The 18821-nt window shown below is 32.9% G+C and overlaps 1 protein-coding gene across 7 annotated transcripts in view; it reads right to left on the minus strand.

The window, feature by feature from the left end:
- The window catches only part of Hrb27C (Heterogeneous nuclear ribonucleoprotein at 27C), a 33001-nt gene that overhangs the window by 6172 nt on the left and 8008 nt on the right, over positions 1-18821 (minus strand). For 5 of the 7 annotated variants that reach the window (XM_046632290.2, XM_046632288.2, XM_046632285.2 and 2 more), the window contains 3 exons: positions 17457-17847; positions 15087-15287; positions 11722-11877 (listed from right to left, as the gene is read on the minus strand). In XM_046632290.2, the coding sequence (XP_046488246.1) occupies positions 11722-11877; positions 15087-15287; positions 17457-17847 (748 nt within the window). Of the gene's footprint in view, positions 1-10193; positions 10767-11721; positions 11878-15086; positions 15288-17456; positions 17848-18821 lie in introns of those variants that run through there. The other 2 variants (XM_046632291.2, XM_046632292.2) reach the window with 2 other exon arrangements.

Consider the following 18821-nt stretch of genomic DNA (forward strand, 5'->3'; position numbering starts at 1 on the left):
ATGAGCTTGTGCAGTGTTTTAAGTCTCTCAACGCGGATAATATCGTAACGGGTTAGTAACGAGGCGCGGGGTTTTGCCAAAGATTCGGTTCAGGTGGTGGGTTCGTTTGGGCAGGCAGTAGGATATTATATTTGAAAGAAAATCATTATTTAATCATTCATAACTATACCAATGTATTTCATGAATATGATTCGTTTCGTTTTTTTATTTCCTTTTTTTTTTTTTTGTTTGTTTTTTTTTCTGTCATATTATATTATGCTTAATTAATCCACTAGAAACACCGTTAAGTATATTATATTTTGTTTAATAATAATAATCATAATGACAATCATAATAATCATAATAATCGTAATAGTTATGCAGTACTGCAGTGTTCAATTATTAGGATACCTTTACAATGTACCTACACTGTGGTTATTATTTTTAATCGTAGCATATTACAACAGGACATAAACAACTTCTGTAATTATTATTTCCAACTACGGTTAGAGAGGAGGATCTAATGTATTAATTATTATTATTTTATTATTGAATTATCTTGCATTTAATTAGACAGCATAATTAATTACGGCTATAATTACTGGAACATTTTTTTATTCTTTTTTTCGTTACCAACTCATGATTCTTTCTATCTTAGTTTCGCGCGCGGTGTTTTCTTTCTTTCAATCAATCCAATTTTTCTCTCTCTCTCTCTCTCTCTCTCTCTCTTTCTCAATATATTTTCTCTCTTTCGCGCACATACTTTTTCTTGCTTTCCTTCTTTCGACAATCAGTCAATCAATCAATCAATTACTGGATGAAACAATCAATGAAACAGTCAATCCACAATCTCCCTCCCTCTCCTTCCACCTTTCCCTCTCTCGTCCTGTTTCTCTCTCATACCTTTCATACCTCTCGTGCCTTTCGTTTTCTCTCTTTCACTCATTCTCTCAACCACTGTACAACTAAGGGCACTAATTTACGATTTTTGTTTCTCTCCTCTAATTAAATCTTTATTGATAATCGTTTAAATCTATATTGTTTATTCCTCTTTCTCACTCTCTTTTTCTCTCTTTTGCGCTCTCTTTTCACTCAACACCTAAAATTAGGGTAACGATAATCTTTTATTTTTCTATATTTTCGGAGTAAACACGGCGTTTTTTAATTACGGAAATTATAAAACAAAGATTAAACAAAAAAAAAACAAACGAATAGTGCTACTTTCTCGTGTATTTTTGTGCAACAAAATTTCCCAAGTACCGACGCGAATATTTTAAATAGAAATCTTAACGGCTTCAACGTTTACAATAAGATTCAAAAATAACAATAAAAACAAGAATAAACGTATTTTTTACAATGGCTAAGCCTTCGCGTTTCACTTCATTAACGACAATGACGAAGGTTAATCAATTACTTTCAGATCTGTTCAATTATACGCGTTCGTTAATACTGCATAATTTTCGAATTATTATCAATTTTGGTAAAGTTTATGATAAATGGTATCACCTCGCCTATTTCCTTTTTTTTTTCTACTATTTGTTTTTCTCTCTACATCTAGTCTCAGAATAAATGACTTGGATATTTGAATTGTTATAATTGACGTGCGAATAAGAAATGTGTAAGAAAAATTTAACTGTTAGATTTTTGTTGCATAAAAATAAACGAAAGTCATTGATGTTGTGCAATAGCCACGGATAGTTAGCTTCGATTTGGAAATATTGCGTTGAAACTTAAATTTTTTCTATCCCCCTTTCATCATCTGTGCACTTTCGTCACACGTAACACTAACAACTTATCTATCTACCATTTATTTATGTAATCAATAAGTTATTTTAGCTGGCAATCTTATTAAAAATCTGTGTGGCGCGCTCGTTTAATATTGTAGTAAATTGATATAACCTAGCCTGTGATACGTACACTAATTGTCACATGTATGTACTCAAAAATAAGCGATACAAGTAACACTTTAATATAGTTAATTATTATGATCCTTAAGAACACAATGGTTGGCATTTTGTTTGTTTGTTGTTTGTTTGTTTGTTTTGTCTTCTTAGTTTCTTTTTTCTTTTCATTTTATGTTTAATTAAACGTTAATATGATATTTGTTTTCAATGTTAGATAGTGACTCGCAATATAGAGAGTTGACGTTTTTTTTTTTTTTTTTAAAGCTACTCTGGATAATAATAATTTATAATACATATGTACATAAATTATCTTAATCAATATAATTACGGATTTATCTATCAATATTATCACGGCATTATTTGTTCATCTTTCTTTAGTATTATTCGAGAAATTCTTTCGATCTATCGTATGGATGTGATAGTATAACAATGTTCAACCGTTCTAATCATTTTTCGTATAGTCAACAAAATTATCAATTAATTGTACAGAGTAGATTCTTTCCCTATTTTTTTTTTTTTTTCTTCTTTTTATTCTTGTTTATCCTAAATTTTGCCAATCACAGATCACGTGTCACTTATTCCGTAGATACATTTATATGCAACTATATTGTTTATTTATGTATTTAATTATTTATTTAATTAACTTTTAATTTTTGTTATCTTTCTTTAAATATAATAGCCTTCGTATGTATGTAATATAGGTAATACCGATTACTTGTAATTAAAATTATCATCTTGAATAAATTTTACTTTGTCGTTTCCTTATGCTAGGTTCATTTGTTGTTTTCTAAACTTCTTGTATTATCCTCAATGATAGTTAAGCCTAAGTAGACACGACAATATTTCCAAATCTCAACAAAAGCTGACCACCACCTAACTTGCGTAAGGACACGCTAAACTTTTCTTTCGTTCTCATTTGTATCTGTTTTTTCTTTTTTTTTTTTTGTTCATCAATGCGAGTGTTTCAAAATTCGTCGTCTTCGACACTATTTGGGAGGATATCAAATATGCAGGGGAATTTAATCATATATTATACACACATACGTCTACACGTAGATATACGTGAAAAAAATAATATATCGGTTTTGTTGATATTGGAAGAAAAAAAAAAAAAAAAAAATTTGAAACAAAAAGAAGAGCAAGGAAAAAACGTGTATATTTCATATATATATATATATATATATATGTATATATATATATATAAATAATTGAGCACACTACCGCCGTTCAGTTCAAAAGGACAAGTTCTATCAAGTCACAAAATTATTCACCATAATTATAGATATAATCAATTAACATTTCTCATCAGATATTTTGCTCAAAAGAACAGTTTCTATATATTTTTTTTTCATCTTTTCATGCGAGTGGTAGTGAAACTAACAGCAACTTCCAGAGTCTGATTATTGTAAATTGTATTACGATATATACATCAGTCCAGTGTTCAGTGAATGAGGGATTCGTTAAACGAGCTGTTCCTATATCCGTGGAAATCGAATTGTCCGTCAGTTTTAAGTTTTAGATTACAAGTTTGCTCGCCGTATCAAGTGGAAAATTTACGTTCTTTCTTTCTTCCTTCCGATGAAACTCCAATTGATTTCATCGATTGGTAATTTCTAAGGGATAAAGAAATGCGATCAATTTTTCGTAAAATTTCTGAACAAACTTGTAATCTCAAAAGATGAAAACAAGCAAACAAGATCAATTTTCCATGACAAGACTTGATCGTCACATGAAATTCCACATATACAGGAACATCAATTTGGAAACCACTCAAAATTTCTGTCTATTGAACAATTAACAGTAAAATTTATCATTTATCTACTGTATACAGTGTTCACGGCAGAAAGTTTACGTAGGTATATTTATTGCGTTATTCTGAAAATCTATTTCGGTATAACGTCGTGATAATTCATATTGCGGGATTTTATCCCAGCTCGTGATAAATTTTAGTACGTTTTCTTTCAGGACTATACTTTCAATTTACACGATAAATAAAAAAAGCCTGCGTAATTTCTCAACGACGAACAGAAGTACTGAACTTTTTGCAAGCCTAGCATACTCCCGGATTACCAATACTTGCAGGCAATAAAAACGAAGGACGAAGCTCTTATAAATTTGGATTGTGAAAATTGTTCATTTTCGTACAAGGAGGTAACTCTCTGACAGCCAACACTGTACACTTCAGTCCAGTGTATAGGTGTAGAAATAGTAGTGGTAGTGGTAGTGGTACTAGTAGCAGTAGCAGTAGCAGTAGCAGTAGTTGGTAGTGGTAGCAGTGGTAGTTTGTATACATGTTCTGTTGAACAGTTATTAGTAAAACGTAGTTACCTAGTGTATACAGAATACGCGATCTACCATATCATAGGGACAAATAACATATATAATATTATTATTTTTTTTCTTGCAATAAATAGTTTTGTAATATTCTTGTTTTTTTAGAAGTATATATGTTATGTTACCATGTTATATCCTAAGTGTCACAGCTTGCGTATATTATGGTCATATTTACCCGGATCTTAAATGCAACAAGCAACTTAGCTTATTTCGTAATCATAATCAGTAATTAACATTTAGAATAGGTTTTTTTTTTTCTTTCTTTCTTTCTTTATGATTATTTACCGTATAACTCTTAATTCGAAAACTTATCAATTAAGGCTTATTTGAGTTTGAGTTAAGTAAGGCTTCGATCATCCACTTTACATATACAACTAGAGATAATATTTCGGGTCCCGACTGACTTAGAAACGTACAAAGTGCCTATTGCAGATAAACAGTACATGTACGAGCTATATGTTTAATAATTTAAATTTTTAATTTAATTTAATAATTTTCCGTTACTTTTCGTTTCTTTCTTTCTCTCTTTCTTTCTCTTGCTTGCTTGCTTGCTTGCTTGCTTGCTTGCTTGCTTGCTTTCGCTTTCTCTTTTCCTCTTAAATTTATATATACGAAAAAGTAGATAAGTTTGATACACTGTTGCCTAGTGTAGGGCTAAAATCAGAATTATTTTGACACAAAAGCTACAGCTCTATGAGGTATATTCGAAAATGCTTAAATTATATTTACGTGCTAGGATGAAACAGTCGTGTTTTTAGCCATGTTTATGCGAAAATATTACATTCAATTATGCTATACAACGCGCAATTAATACCTATTCTCTTTCGATTTACAACGCGCAATTCGACTGTCACAACCGTATCCTTATTATTTCTTTTTCATGGATGTTTCGTGTCAATACTATTATACATATAATTACTATCATGATTATTATTATTGTTGTTGTTGCTGTTGTTGTTCTTGTTGTTGTTGGTGCTGTTGCTGTTGTTGTTGTTGTTGTTGTTATTCATTTACAAAATGCAATTCAGTAAATACACGTGATTTTGGAAATTACTTTTGCAAATTTTGACGAATTGACCCGAGTTTTTTTTTAGAAATTTTGTAAGAAAGAAAAAAACGAGTCAGTGAAACAAAAAAAAAAAATAAAAAATAAAAAAATGGAACAAATTGACGTCGTTACATTTGTCGTCGATAATTTAAATACTGCCTAATTTATTGAACGTTCTCAAGTTACGCCTAGTAATGTTTACAATGAAACAAATGCGAACGATGTAGATATTTAATTATGATTTGAAGTGGTAATTGGAGAAATTAATCTATCTATGTAAATGGAGAGTATAAATTCATGCTTCAACTTTCGCATAAACACGACAATTTCCTTAATAGTTTAATAATCACTGAGCCAAGACCGCACAACATTGCGGTTGAATATTATACAAGGATTTAAAATAAGGGGCACTTGGGGTAAATATGACAATAACATAATCCTTCAAGAAAACTTTCCTACTATGTAGTCCTTACAACCGTTTATTACTTTAATTAATAACCTCAACTCTAACGTAGTGTAATAGAAGTAATAGTAATAGTGTTTTTTTGCTTTTAATCCGTTACTGCTAGGCTTACCACATACATAATAGTAGACAATAGTTATTATATTTTATTCTTCATATGATTAGTAAATAGGTATAGTAATAATAATTCATTAATTAAATCCTTATGGTTTCAAGCATATACCACATCGTTTATATGATTCCATCTAATATATATCCATTAATATTTTCAAAAAAAAAAAAAACCAGAAAAAATGTTTTTTTTTTTTGTAGAATATAGTAATAATGTAATTATTCAAGTAGTATTCATATATATGTGTTGTCGCAATATTGGACAGAGAACATGCGCATTGGCCAGGAGCATGTCTAATTCGTAATGGAACCAACAAAAAGAACGCATTGTTTTCATTTTCTTTTCTAACGCCGAAATCCGATCTGATCTATCATTTTACTTCCAAATTTTAGAAAAATGATTGCCGCGAAAAACTGTCTAATAAAATCTAATTATCCTACTTTGCAAACACTTTTCCCCATCACCATCATCAAATGTTTAAAACATTTGGTATCGGTAAACAACTTCGCAATTAAAAAAAAATTGTTGGTAATTTGGGATATATAATTTAATTTTATATTGAGTAGGACAACTTCGTAGAAAATTTCCGAGGACTCGACTTAGTTAAAGATCAAATTGGACTTCAATCGTGTATCAAACGCACAAGTTACAGTCCATCGTTCTTGCAAATGGCGCTTTTTTTTTTCTTTTTCGTTCTTTCTTATTCTTTAAAAAACAATGGATATGGAGGTCGAGCGAGCGAGCGAGCTAAAGAACTTTTTTCCTTAATATTTCGGGGACGCGATCTTACCAATACAAAGCTAAAAGTACAAGTAGTTCATTACAGTAATATTTTTTTATTTGTTTTCTTCATTATTTATTTTTATTTACCGACGTAACGTTATACCTTACATCTCACTATAACCTGATAAAAGTCAATCATCAATACCCATTAGACTGTACAGTCATGCCTTATTCGTGCAGCAAGTGAGAGTCATTAGTTTTTTTCCTTCTTTCTAATACAATATCATTAAGAATGCGCAACGAATTTCAATCACCGAGACACGGAAATCACAAAAAGAAATAAAAAAATTATCAAGTAAAAAAAAAAAAAATAATTCAATAATTCAATGTATTTGAACCCGAATTGCAATCTATTTTTAATTCATTTCGGAACAATAACTCATTATACTCGGTACATATTACAGAAGCTAATAAATAAGGTACGTCGCATAATTGATTACGTATGAATGTATGTAACAATAAAAGAAAAAAGATTATCGTAAATCGTGAATTTTGAATGCATTTTACCTCCATGTATTTTTCCTACTTAGGCTAACGACTAATAGGCGTAAGAATAAACTTGATTGTTGTGAAAACTTTGTCCAGTAGAGGAAAGGGAAAAAAAGAAAAAGATGAAGAATTATTAGCCATTGATTGAAGAAGGAAAAAATAAAAAGCCTAGTTGTCGCATGCATCAGGTATTGCACCACGATGTTCAAATGCCTCCTCCTCCTCCTCCTCCTCCCCCCCCCCTCCTCCTCATCCCTGCGCAAACTGTTAAAACCTTTGTTTTCTATTATTATTATCATTTCTCATATACTCCCCATCTTTGCAAGTGCGTTGTCATTCTATTATTATTATTATTTTCAATAGGTATTGTTGTTTTCTTCCTTTTTTGTTTTTTCTTCTTACTTTTCATTCAATATTTCATCCAGAGCACATTCTGTACATTTTTAATTTATTCATACGCATTAAACTCGCCTAAGGCCCTACAACGTAATTTAGAATTTGTATCATCTTATAATCTGCGTTCAGCATAACAATTCCAACCGGATGCCACGAGTTTTTCAAAGTCTTTTTTTTTTATCTATTATTGTTTGATAAAATCGGAAAGAATTGAATTCGAAGATAGATGTGAATAATTTGAAAAGAAAATTTAATGATACACATGAAAATTCTATATGGAGTAAAAAAAAAAAAAACAATAACAAGGAAAAGGGCGAAAGATTAAGAAAACAAAATACAGAAGAAGAGACGTATCCTGACAGTGCTGCGTATATTGCAATTAATGTGGAATAAACGTAATATGAATTTTTTCGTTCATACATAATTCTTTTTTTTTTCCCCCAACTAAGTTGTCAGTAGAGTTTACAGCCCCGCTAAAGGCAGGCACACACGCTATAGAATTAAAGATGTTGAAAACTTTTCCTATTTACGGTTTGTATATTCGATACGGTCAATAATGATAAAAAACCACAGTCCGGTATATATCCAGTCTTTGTGTGCAGGTTTGCTTGCTTCAATAGCTCGCATGTCCCGGAATTATTCAAATATATTATTATATAACTTCATTTAAATATCAATATTTAATCGACCTAATATAGTAGCTAATTAAGTTAAACGATAACTAACTATGTGGCATAATTACGATTAGTCAACACAAAACGGAACAAAACTATAGCAAGTGAAAAAAAGGGAAACTGATTATCATATTAAATAAACTGCCCTATTCAATATCAAACTACCAATATATATAGACAAGACGCGTTGGTCGTGAAATCAAACACGTCATGTGAATCTGTATAGCAATAAAGTACAACTTCTCCTCCCCGATACTCTGTCAGATGCCTGTGTGTTATGTATATGAGTTTTGAAATACACGCAGCCTTTTCTGATATAAATTGATGCAATTATTATTACCTGAGTAAACCTGAGAGAAACTGTTATTTATTTAACATTCCGATAGATATAAGAATTTGTAAAATTGTATAATATGAATTATTACCTAGTCAAAATTTCAAAAGTACCAAATACTACGTAATTATTATCGGCCTTAAAATCGAGCCTGTACGTGTATATTGTCAGCAAAAAATTACTTATGATCGTAGTTTTGTCAGTGACTTAATTCAAGAATCACGGGATATGTATGTGAATAGATTTTTAAATGAGTTGTACCGTAAAGTAGAGAAATTCCGTTCAAACCTTGAAACGTTCATGTTTGAAAGTGATTAAGGGATGATTAAGAAACAAAAAAAAAAATTAAAGAGGCAAAGTTGGCACTTATTCGTTAATCGTTGCTAGAGCAACGTGGAAAATATGATTGGCGCGAATACGAATAGGGCAGAATAACATCAGATTGAATGAAAATTGCCTATTTTCTATCTATTTTAATAAGTCGTTTTTCTCTGTTTAAACATACTAATAATATTGCATTAAATATAAACATATTATTTATACCATTATAATCTTTAATTAATTATTTTAAATAGATTTTCTTGTCTCATAATTTTTCTTTTTCATTATTATTCTTCTTTATTTTAATTTTAATTATAACATACTGCAACGCACCCCAGTTTCATTAAAAATGTATGTACAATATGGAAATTCTCTACAATAATTTATTTACTTCTTTAATTAATTATTTACCGTTAACTTACGTGTTTCTCATCACTTTTACTATGCTTAAAAACTTCTTTACTTTATCATTAAGATAATAATAAGAATAATAATAATAGTAGTAGTGCTAGTGTTTCTTTTCTCTTTAAATCTCTTTTTTTTTTCTTTTATACAATACAGATAGCCTTAGTTAATTTCACTATGTTTTAACGCATGATCTGAACCGTTATTTCATTTCCTATGTTTATTCGTTAATCAAATAATCAACAATGGACAGTAATTAGTGGTAAGATTGGTTTGATTGAGCTCCCCTTAAGTTTCCTTGTTGTGTTGATCCCAGAATATATTGCGAGCTGCGTCTAAGTTACTCGGAATGATTCCGTCCATGTTAAAACTCTCACTGTATCCTAAGAATAACGAACCAAGAAAAGTGCTGGACACCAGAAACCCGAAATCAACGAAATTTTCGTCTCCAATTTGCACATACCAACCAGATTAGTATTTCTATTACCGTTTTTTTTTTTTTTTTTTTATTGTTTACGGTTGTTTTGGTTTCTACCCCCCCCCCCCCCCCCCCCAAATTTGTTTTGAAACACGCATCCCCACCCCCCGTAAAAATGACAAAAACCCTACACCCATCAGCATATGCACATTCGCATGCGCTGCTCCAAAAGTAAGAAAAAGGTTGTGAAAATTCATCTAACATGAAAGGACGATAAATTTGAGGGAGTAACCTGAAGTAAATAGAAATATAGATTAATACCGCACCGGGTTCAGAGACAGTTAGAAAATTGATGACCTGCGACATTAGCTAATGTGATTCTTGTACGATCCTCAATTTGCTTTTTTCAATTTCCATCCAGCACACTTTCCAATACTACACGCTTTAGCTCGAGGTAAGGTGGATGTGCTTAAATTGATTAGATCGTGGCACGTGATATTTATAGGCAAAACAGACGCGGCTCGTTGTTTGTAACATTAGTGGACAGCCCACTAGATTATTATTTTCTTTTTTTTTATTTAGATCTATGATAAATCCTCTAGAGTAAATACAATTAAGCCATATATTTAATCAGGTAGACTTTTCAGATCAGCCCCCTACTCGTAGTCGTTAAAAAGTGCACATTTAAAAAGCCCTCCGGTTTAATTAAAATTTACGCACCTAACTACACTGATAAAAATTTGCCACCGCATCGGACAAATGGCTGTCAAGCAGTGACGGTCAAGTTCCTATTGTACAATTGATATTTTTTTTTTTTTTTGTTTTTTTTTTTTATACTAGAAATAAAACTCTGGGAAGAAAGCCCCGCAGTCAAAACAGAGAAAAGAAAAAAAAAATACAAACAAGGAGAGGAAAACATAATATTATTAACATATCGTGTTATCACACTTTATCTCTAGTATTTATATATTTTCAACACGGAGGATATTCTTAAATACGCACGGATTGACGTTTATTCAGCTATGCATCAAAGAACAGTAGCGAAAACTTGAGGTCATCAGACTTCTCGAAATTTCTTCAACTTGTCTCATCCATATCTGCTATTCCTGCTAATCAATAATGCTCGCTCAACTACACCCTCCGCATCCAATGTTTCGTAGCTCGCTTGCATCATGGGTATTTAATCGTGGTTTTATGCTCTTTGGCATAGGTTTGTTTTTCTCCCTACTTTTTTCACATAGTGTTTTCTTTTTTTTTTTTTTTTTTTGAGTTTTTTATGTTTGCTTCTTTTTTTTTTTTGTATTTTCTACATTTTCCGCATCGACATCAACTCAAAATAACTGATTGATAATATTCAATTGAAGCTTTATAGAATTCGATCATGAAAGTATAAGTATATTGTTGAATAACAAATCAGCGAAAGAAAACCAGCCGCACGTTCGAGGAAGGTATTGAAAATTAAAAAAAAAAATTATCGAAAAAAAATCCAAAGCCATTGATTTGGCATATATGTGTAAAGAAACGATTTATCAAGAAAAGTATCATATCAAACAAAATTGAATTAAAAAAATACATTTCACTCGTCGTATTCGATTTCGTGAGTTGAAATAAAAAGTTTTTCGGAAATCCAATGGTGGCGGTAGTCAGCTCCATAGATTGAAAAACTTTAGTGCGAATTTGAGACGAATTGCAATGCTTGCTCAAGTAACAAGTAGTAGACGAATAACCGAGTGTACACTTGTAACGAGGCGTTAATATTTCTTGAATACCATTGGTCAATTTTCGATTCTGTTACCGTTCCAAGTTTTAATACAAAATTGAAGAATTCGAACGACGAGACGTTGTGTACCAAGAATAGAATCTACCAAGCTGACGACGCCAGAGAGTAACGTATTAACCAAAGACAATAAACAAAAAAAATCTATAAGAAAACCCACGAGCAAGGCCAGGCCATTTAGCGCACTTCTCTATCTTGGGTCAAGTAAAATGGTCATGAGGTGGGCCACTCTTTGAAATCAAAGCCTTGCTGGCCAGGTTTAGGCGCGCTGGCGGCATACCCACCTTGGTTGCTTTCTCCACCCTGGTAAGATCGCTGAGGATAACTAGTATCTGCGTAACTCCCATATCCGGAATACCCACTGTAATCCGGCGTCTTGGCAGAGCTGCTGCTCGAACCTGGAGCCCCGGAGCCAGTAGTCTGCCTAGAGTACATGTCCCCTGCAACACCATCGTCAAACAAAAAAACTTCAGCTAAAGTATCGATTCGAACCTGTCGACTACCACTGTCTAGATCTGATTTTGAAATATAACAAAACAGGTTCTCCTTTCATATGCAGTAGGCTTTGAAAGGAGTGGCGATATATTCTTCAAATGTTTCCAATTCTCCAATCAATCAACCGAATGGGGATAATTCACTTGGTTCTACGTAAATCCAATCAAACTAATCAAACTTTTTTCTTCCTCTTTTTCTTCGATAAACAAAATCTAAAATATGTCTCTCGTTGTGATTATGTCGTAAAGAATAACAAGAATAGATAAGCAAGCCACATTCCTTAACAATTGTAAATAGGGGAAAGGACACATCAAATTAGTCATTCGCGTCACTTGTATTAATCTGTTTGAAATAAAAGAAGCTCATTGTATGCGTTACATGATTTTGTGTCCGTTAGCTAGAATCATTATTGTCTAATTGTAAAATAATAACCACAAGCCATGTATTGTGTTCTTTCAAACAATCAAACAAAAAAGCCCAAGTACCATTTATTTAAACAAAAAATTAGCAAGTAAATCTGTAACAGGCACACATCAAGCAAACGAACAAAAAAAAATTCTGGCCGAATTAATAGATAAAAATTGCGTAACAAAAATTGTAATGTTACGTAACATTTTCATTCTATAAAAGCGGCCCTTACGCCTGTAAGAATCTCAAGTTATAAGAACAATTGCTGTTATTGGCAGTTTCTACTTCGTTATACTAAAATTCGCGTTATTAATACGGGTATAATATTATTCTATTTTAGTAACTTATGTTCGTTATTCGTCATGCTGCTAGTTCATTAAACCATGGAAAGGAAATCAGAAGACATGTCAATCAGGATCGCATAATAAAGCAGCGAGGATTGTGAAAATAGAAATCGTTAATGCCAGCAATATTCACTACCTAAGCCTTTTTCTAACGTTTGCAGCCTGTGGCTAACTGTACTTGTGAAAGCAGTCAATGCTAAGACTGGCTATTCAATCTGCGTCAATATCAACTACCAAAAGTAAAGTCTAATTTTGATGAATGTGTACTTAACTAAAGACCAACGAAAGCAGAACCGAAAGAATATTCAGTTATAGATAAAAAAAAAAAAAGAATTTGATACTGTTCAAAATGAAGTAAAATCTTATGAGGTGGATATTCCTGTATCTCGTGTTGGATTGAAATCTCACCAACCGAGTTTTTCATTTTCGGATATTCGCAAATAGTTCTACACAGAATTGAATAATGTCTAAATTACGATATATTCATTAATCGATAAACAATAACAATAGTTGCGTTAAACAATATCACAAGCTAGGAAATAAAAATCATAATTACAATACAGGTACCTATACTTTGTTACCGTTCATACAGAATGTTTACTATTAATTCGGTCCAGAGGAAGATATGGCCTTGGATAGGAGTGGGAGTGCACTATCCTACACTACCAACATTAGTTTTTTGTACAGTTTGAATCCATCTACTAGAGAACAATTTTATCAGTAAATAATAGAAAAAAAAAAGAATGAAATTACACATCTACAATCTGGAGTTCTACTCATTGTCCAATAAAATATTAATATATTCTATTGCAATTTTATGACGCCCAATGATCATACGAATCGACAGATGTAAGTAACATTATTAATCAGGTGTACAGGCAGCCCCTGATAACAAATGTCGAAGTTTATTTCCAGCAAATATCGTGGCAAACAGTTGCTTTGGAAGAAATGTTTAATTTTGATTTCGAAATGGAATCAAATAGGATCCATGACTAATTTGTTTTCATCAAATTCACTCTCATCTTTCGTTTGACATTCCAACATTTTCTACCTAATTAAACATAAACGTAAACTTTTCAAAGAATGACTTGATTCTTCATCATTGTTGGAAACTTAAAGTTACCAGATAATAAATTTCATAGATCATGTACGTAATCAACTTTACCATTAGTGGGTCGAGAACAAAAAGTACTGTCTATTTACAGACGACGATGTAAAAAAGACAGCGGAATGTTTGAAGAAACAAAGAATCGAAATGCAGTTATTACAGCGTCAAAACATTTCTGCCATAATATGTGTTGATAAAATACCGATTTCAATTCCGATTCAGTTTTGTTTTAAAATCTGTCAGATGAGCTATCGATATTAAACGGGGGCTGCGTGTAGACGCAACTCAACCCCTTGAACACACATGAAATACGTAAAGGTGACATATACAGGTTGACCTGTTATCTGTACAATTGAAGCCATACATCGGCTACGTGGTATAGTCTATTGTATGCAAAACATACGTTACACAACAATGATTTCATTAACGCTGCTTGAAAAGAAACATTCCACACAAGTCTGACAATTTTATTTCCCTGTTATGTTTCAAATGTGAGATTTAAATTCGTACAACTGGAGCAAATATTTGTGCCATCATTTTAATATTGTTAATAAATGTTGATGTCAAGAATTGTCTGGTGTCAACTTAGTCCAACAAAGAGATGGAAACAGGAAATTTGGCGAAGCCAGGTAATACTAGTGCTAGTTTTAGTCCGGAGTCCAGAGTTATGACTGAAAATGCACTTTCTATTACAGACCAATAATTTTTCGATGTTGTAGAAAATCGTTTAGAAAAAAAAATAATTGAGAATATAACAAGTGTACAAACTTAGGTGAACGAAGCAACATTTCAAAATCGAAAACCATGGATATCCTGAATTTGTCAATATACGTGTTCATAATAGAGATCTGATCCATGTGTACGAAGCAATGATAAATAATTACGACATAAACGATATTTATCACATATATCCAAGAATTGACCAAAACTGGTATTAGCGGAAAGATTGCGAAGCTTATGAACCTGATAAAAAAATTTAAAAAAAAAACCATTAGGAGAGATTAGTGGTGTGTTGATTGGGATACATCGATATGCAAATAAATATGTCAGACTCTCCTGAATCAGCAAACAAGTTTCAGAAATCAGTCTAAATTGAACAAAAGTAAATAAACGTTGCTAATTAAAAGAATAGAGTTCGTTTTAATACAATAATATGCATACTTAAAGGCAAATAGCTACATCGATTAAAAATATCCATTTAGTTATGGCTCTTACACACGCCACGACTAAACATGTTCAAGGGGTTCGAACGAGTGGATAGAGGAGAGACTTGACTTTACTGAGTGAGACTCACCCTGCGGGCCAGAGGGGTTCGAGTTGGAGTTGGGCTGCGAGGAGTTGGGCTGAGGGGGTTGGGGCGGGGGCTGTGTACTAGGGGGTGGCCCGTTTTGTGGCATGTTCCAGGAGTTCCAGGAGCCCCCGGGCCCTCCCCCCGCAGCCCCCCCCGTTCCCGCCGCCGGCCCGTAGCCCCCTGAAGTGGCCGCCGCTGGCCCACCTGCGATCATTAACCACACAAACACGTGTCACCGACGACCGTCACCCCACCTTCTTCGTATCTCGTCTCATAATAAACACGTTCAGTTATCGAGTATCGATCGTAGCACCGTGTATAAACAATTCTCTCATACCGTCTCAAGACTTTCTTTGATAATTACTGTCGGAACTCAAAGTAGGAAATCCTAAATGTGAATTTATGGCTAGCAAAGCAGATGCCTATTTTCTCATAAAACCAAATCAAAAGCTTTGACTACAGATATCGACACCACTTTATACGAAAACTCTTAGTTCTCAATGAAATGTTGAATATATCATAATATACCGTTCATTTTAAACCTTTGCACATGTTTTAGCCCCACCGTTGAACTCGACAAATTTAGACTGGAGACAGATTTTCAGTAGACAGGATTTTCTGAGTCTCGTATAGCTCACAAATTTCTGATAATAAACAAGTAGATGTTTATTTAAAAAAAGTGAAAAACAAAAAACCCCCGATCAAGACCGTTTTATTTATTATTTAATTAATTCGCAAAATATAGAAACGCGATTAGGGCGGAGTGAGATCGATCGTCAACACGGTGCTAACGTGTCACTCCAAGTACTACATACTTTCTACGATTCTATGTCTTCTGATTTCCTCGTCCGGGCATTAGTTATAGTGACATTTGTGTTTTACTAAATATAACGAATAGCTAACCTCTCCAAGCGGGATGGAAGGGGAGGGGACAGGATCGATAATTAATTAAATGTTAATCTTTAAAGTTAACACTTAAACCGAATGGAAAGAAAATCGTACGAGTTGACACTTACCGCTATTGCAAATTATCAGAGTAATGTGTAAAATTGAATCGAGAATATCATTATGCGAAACCTGTAGAGTTGGCAATGAATTTTTTAACTGTGAAGGGCAAGTTTGACGTAAACACGTTTTGTAAAGTGATAGTTAAACTAACTGCATAAACATATCCTTGTCACCCATGAAAGGAAATGATTTTCTCAAATTATTAATTTGGTGTCGCAGCCCGAGTGCCATCTCTTACCTTTACCTTCCGAAGATGAACGTAAGATTAAAGAATAATTATTCCTATGTTAGCACGTTAGTTGGTCGAGGCTGACTATGGATTTTCCCGAACTACAATATTAAGCATTGTGCATGTGCAGTTGAATAAAACTAGATTTTATTTTTAAGATTTACCAACTTCACTTTGCATCGACATTTTACCGTTACAATCACGTTGGGTAATAACTGTCAGTGACGTGTGACAGTTATCACAGTATTTTTTTCAAACAATGCCAGTATACAACATATTAAATAGTAAATGCAAGAAGTGTACAGATGAATGGACACAATATGCAACGAAATGTGATGACTATAAATAAAAAGAAAGAGTAACAAATTCTTGAAAAAAATTGATTATTTTTAAATCTATACTGAAATGGTAAAGGGAGACTGAAAGGAAGGAGCTTCATTTAAACCAGTAATAATCATCCCGTTTTTGCATGAAATTATGAAAAAACGTTCTTTAACAAACCATGTAAGCTATATAAATTCTTAAATTCGAAAATTCAACTATAGATTCTGGTATTCTCGCACGGATTACAAATACTAAACTGCTACGGATAAACTAACACATATCAAAAATTGCGCGACTATTTTCAAAATAGATATCCAACAATATCGAAGTTTGATAAGAATGATTTATTAAAAAACAAAATACAAGTTGGATACCAAACTCTCAACGACGATAATTAATTTGAGCTGTGACCAGTCCGTCAATGCAACACAGCCAAGAACAATAGTTTATTTGGAGATGTCGACGCAAAGCATATTCGTGCTCGAGAGAAAATCATCGAATATTTGTTGGAATTGTGAAAGTTGTCGCAGAATATCAGCGACAAAATTTTAAGATGTACATGTGACGTTATAAGTACGTTTCTGTTAAATCTGTAATTTACTGAGATTTCAAGCTTCTTACACTCTCATTGTTATAAGAACATTAGCGATCGAAGATGAGGTTGTCAAATCAGTAACTGTGTTCAACGATAACGTAAATTGCGAAACAGCGGCGACACGGTTTCAGTTACCAGTACCAACATGACAAAAAAACCATCACTCCCAATTATGAATTCAATAAATGAAGGGATAATAATTCATCAACAAACTTACCATAACTTCCATAACCCTGAGTCGCGGCAGTTGGTTGAACGTTGTAATTACTTCCCCACTGGTGAGGCGGGGGTGGTGGAATCTGTTGCTGCTGAGGCGGCCCAGGCGGAGCCCCCCACCCCTGAGCATTATATTGGGTGCTGTACCCAGCGTACCCACCAGTCTGAGGACTTGTGCCCCATCCCTGATACTGCTGCATCATATTCCCCGGTGGCCCCATTGGGCCACCCATCATGGGTCCTCCCATTTGTCCGTTCGGGCCACCCATCGGGCCCATATTACCAGCCATACCCATTGGCGGGCCGCCTTGTTGCGGGGGTCCCCATTGACCCTGATGACTTTCATTCATTTTGCTCGAAGAATCACGAGGCTCTGCCCGTTTTATCTCAACCTGGAATCAAGAGAAATTTCCATACCATAAACAAACCGATGTAAAAATATTACAAGTTACCGAATCACCGATCTAATTCACAAAATTCTCAGATTAATGTACGTGACATTTCCAAAGAGGCAATTTTTTCAACGATTCTTTATGCAATGCAATTTTTTTTTCTCTGTCATGAAGGATTGTTCGTGGGATTGAACCAGAATATTTGATGGACTGAACTAGTAGGGCAATGCTTTTTTTATAAAAAACAAAATTTCTAGTGGGAAAACCACTTCCTTAAGCTTCTCCTTTGAAGTTTATACCTGTAACTTTGTTGAATACAATTATTGTATCACGAGTTTTGAAAAATATTGGAAGAAAAAAACAAAGAAGAAGACTAAACACAAATGGAATTGTTCGAAATTGATGGAAATATCACGTGTTATCTTTCGTTTGACTAGGAGACTACTAACTGATATTGAAACAATGTTTTTATCTGATCATTTAGTATTTTTATACTCTTATATTTTTTACATCCAGTTAAACGTGAATATATACGTTGTATAAACTGATATTTAAAAAGCTAATAATACCTAAATTATTGTTACAATATTCGAATAGCATATAGAACAATTTAAAGCTAGAAACTCAATTTGTTATTGAAAACTATTGGAATACGTCATATATACCTGTTTGATATCAAATACAATTTTTTCAAGTGATCTAATTTTATGTTACACGATAGAATATTAGAAAAAATTTTTTTTTAAATACAATCAATTTATAACTTGATATGAATGATAAAGATAAATCAAACCTTAGACTCTATTTAACTAGAATCTAGATATCATTTAATTACCTTATTTAAAATAAATATATTCATTAAGGCCATCATGTTTTCGATAATAGTCAGGTGTCAAAATAATCACCTTTTCTAACGACTGCAATGTGAAAAAAAAAAACTAAAAAATATTCACGACCGGTCTGTAGCTCCTTGT

The sequence above is a fragment of the Neodiprion pinetum genome, chromosome 6 (assembly GCF_021155775.2).
Source record: "Neodiprion pinetum isolate iyNeoPine1 chromosome 6, iyNeoPine1.2, whole genome shotgun sequence".
Taxonomy (NCBI): Eukaryota; Metazoa; Arthropoda; class Insecta; order Hymenoptera; family Diprionidae; genus Neodiprion; species Neodiprion pinetum.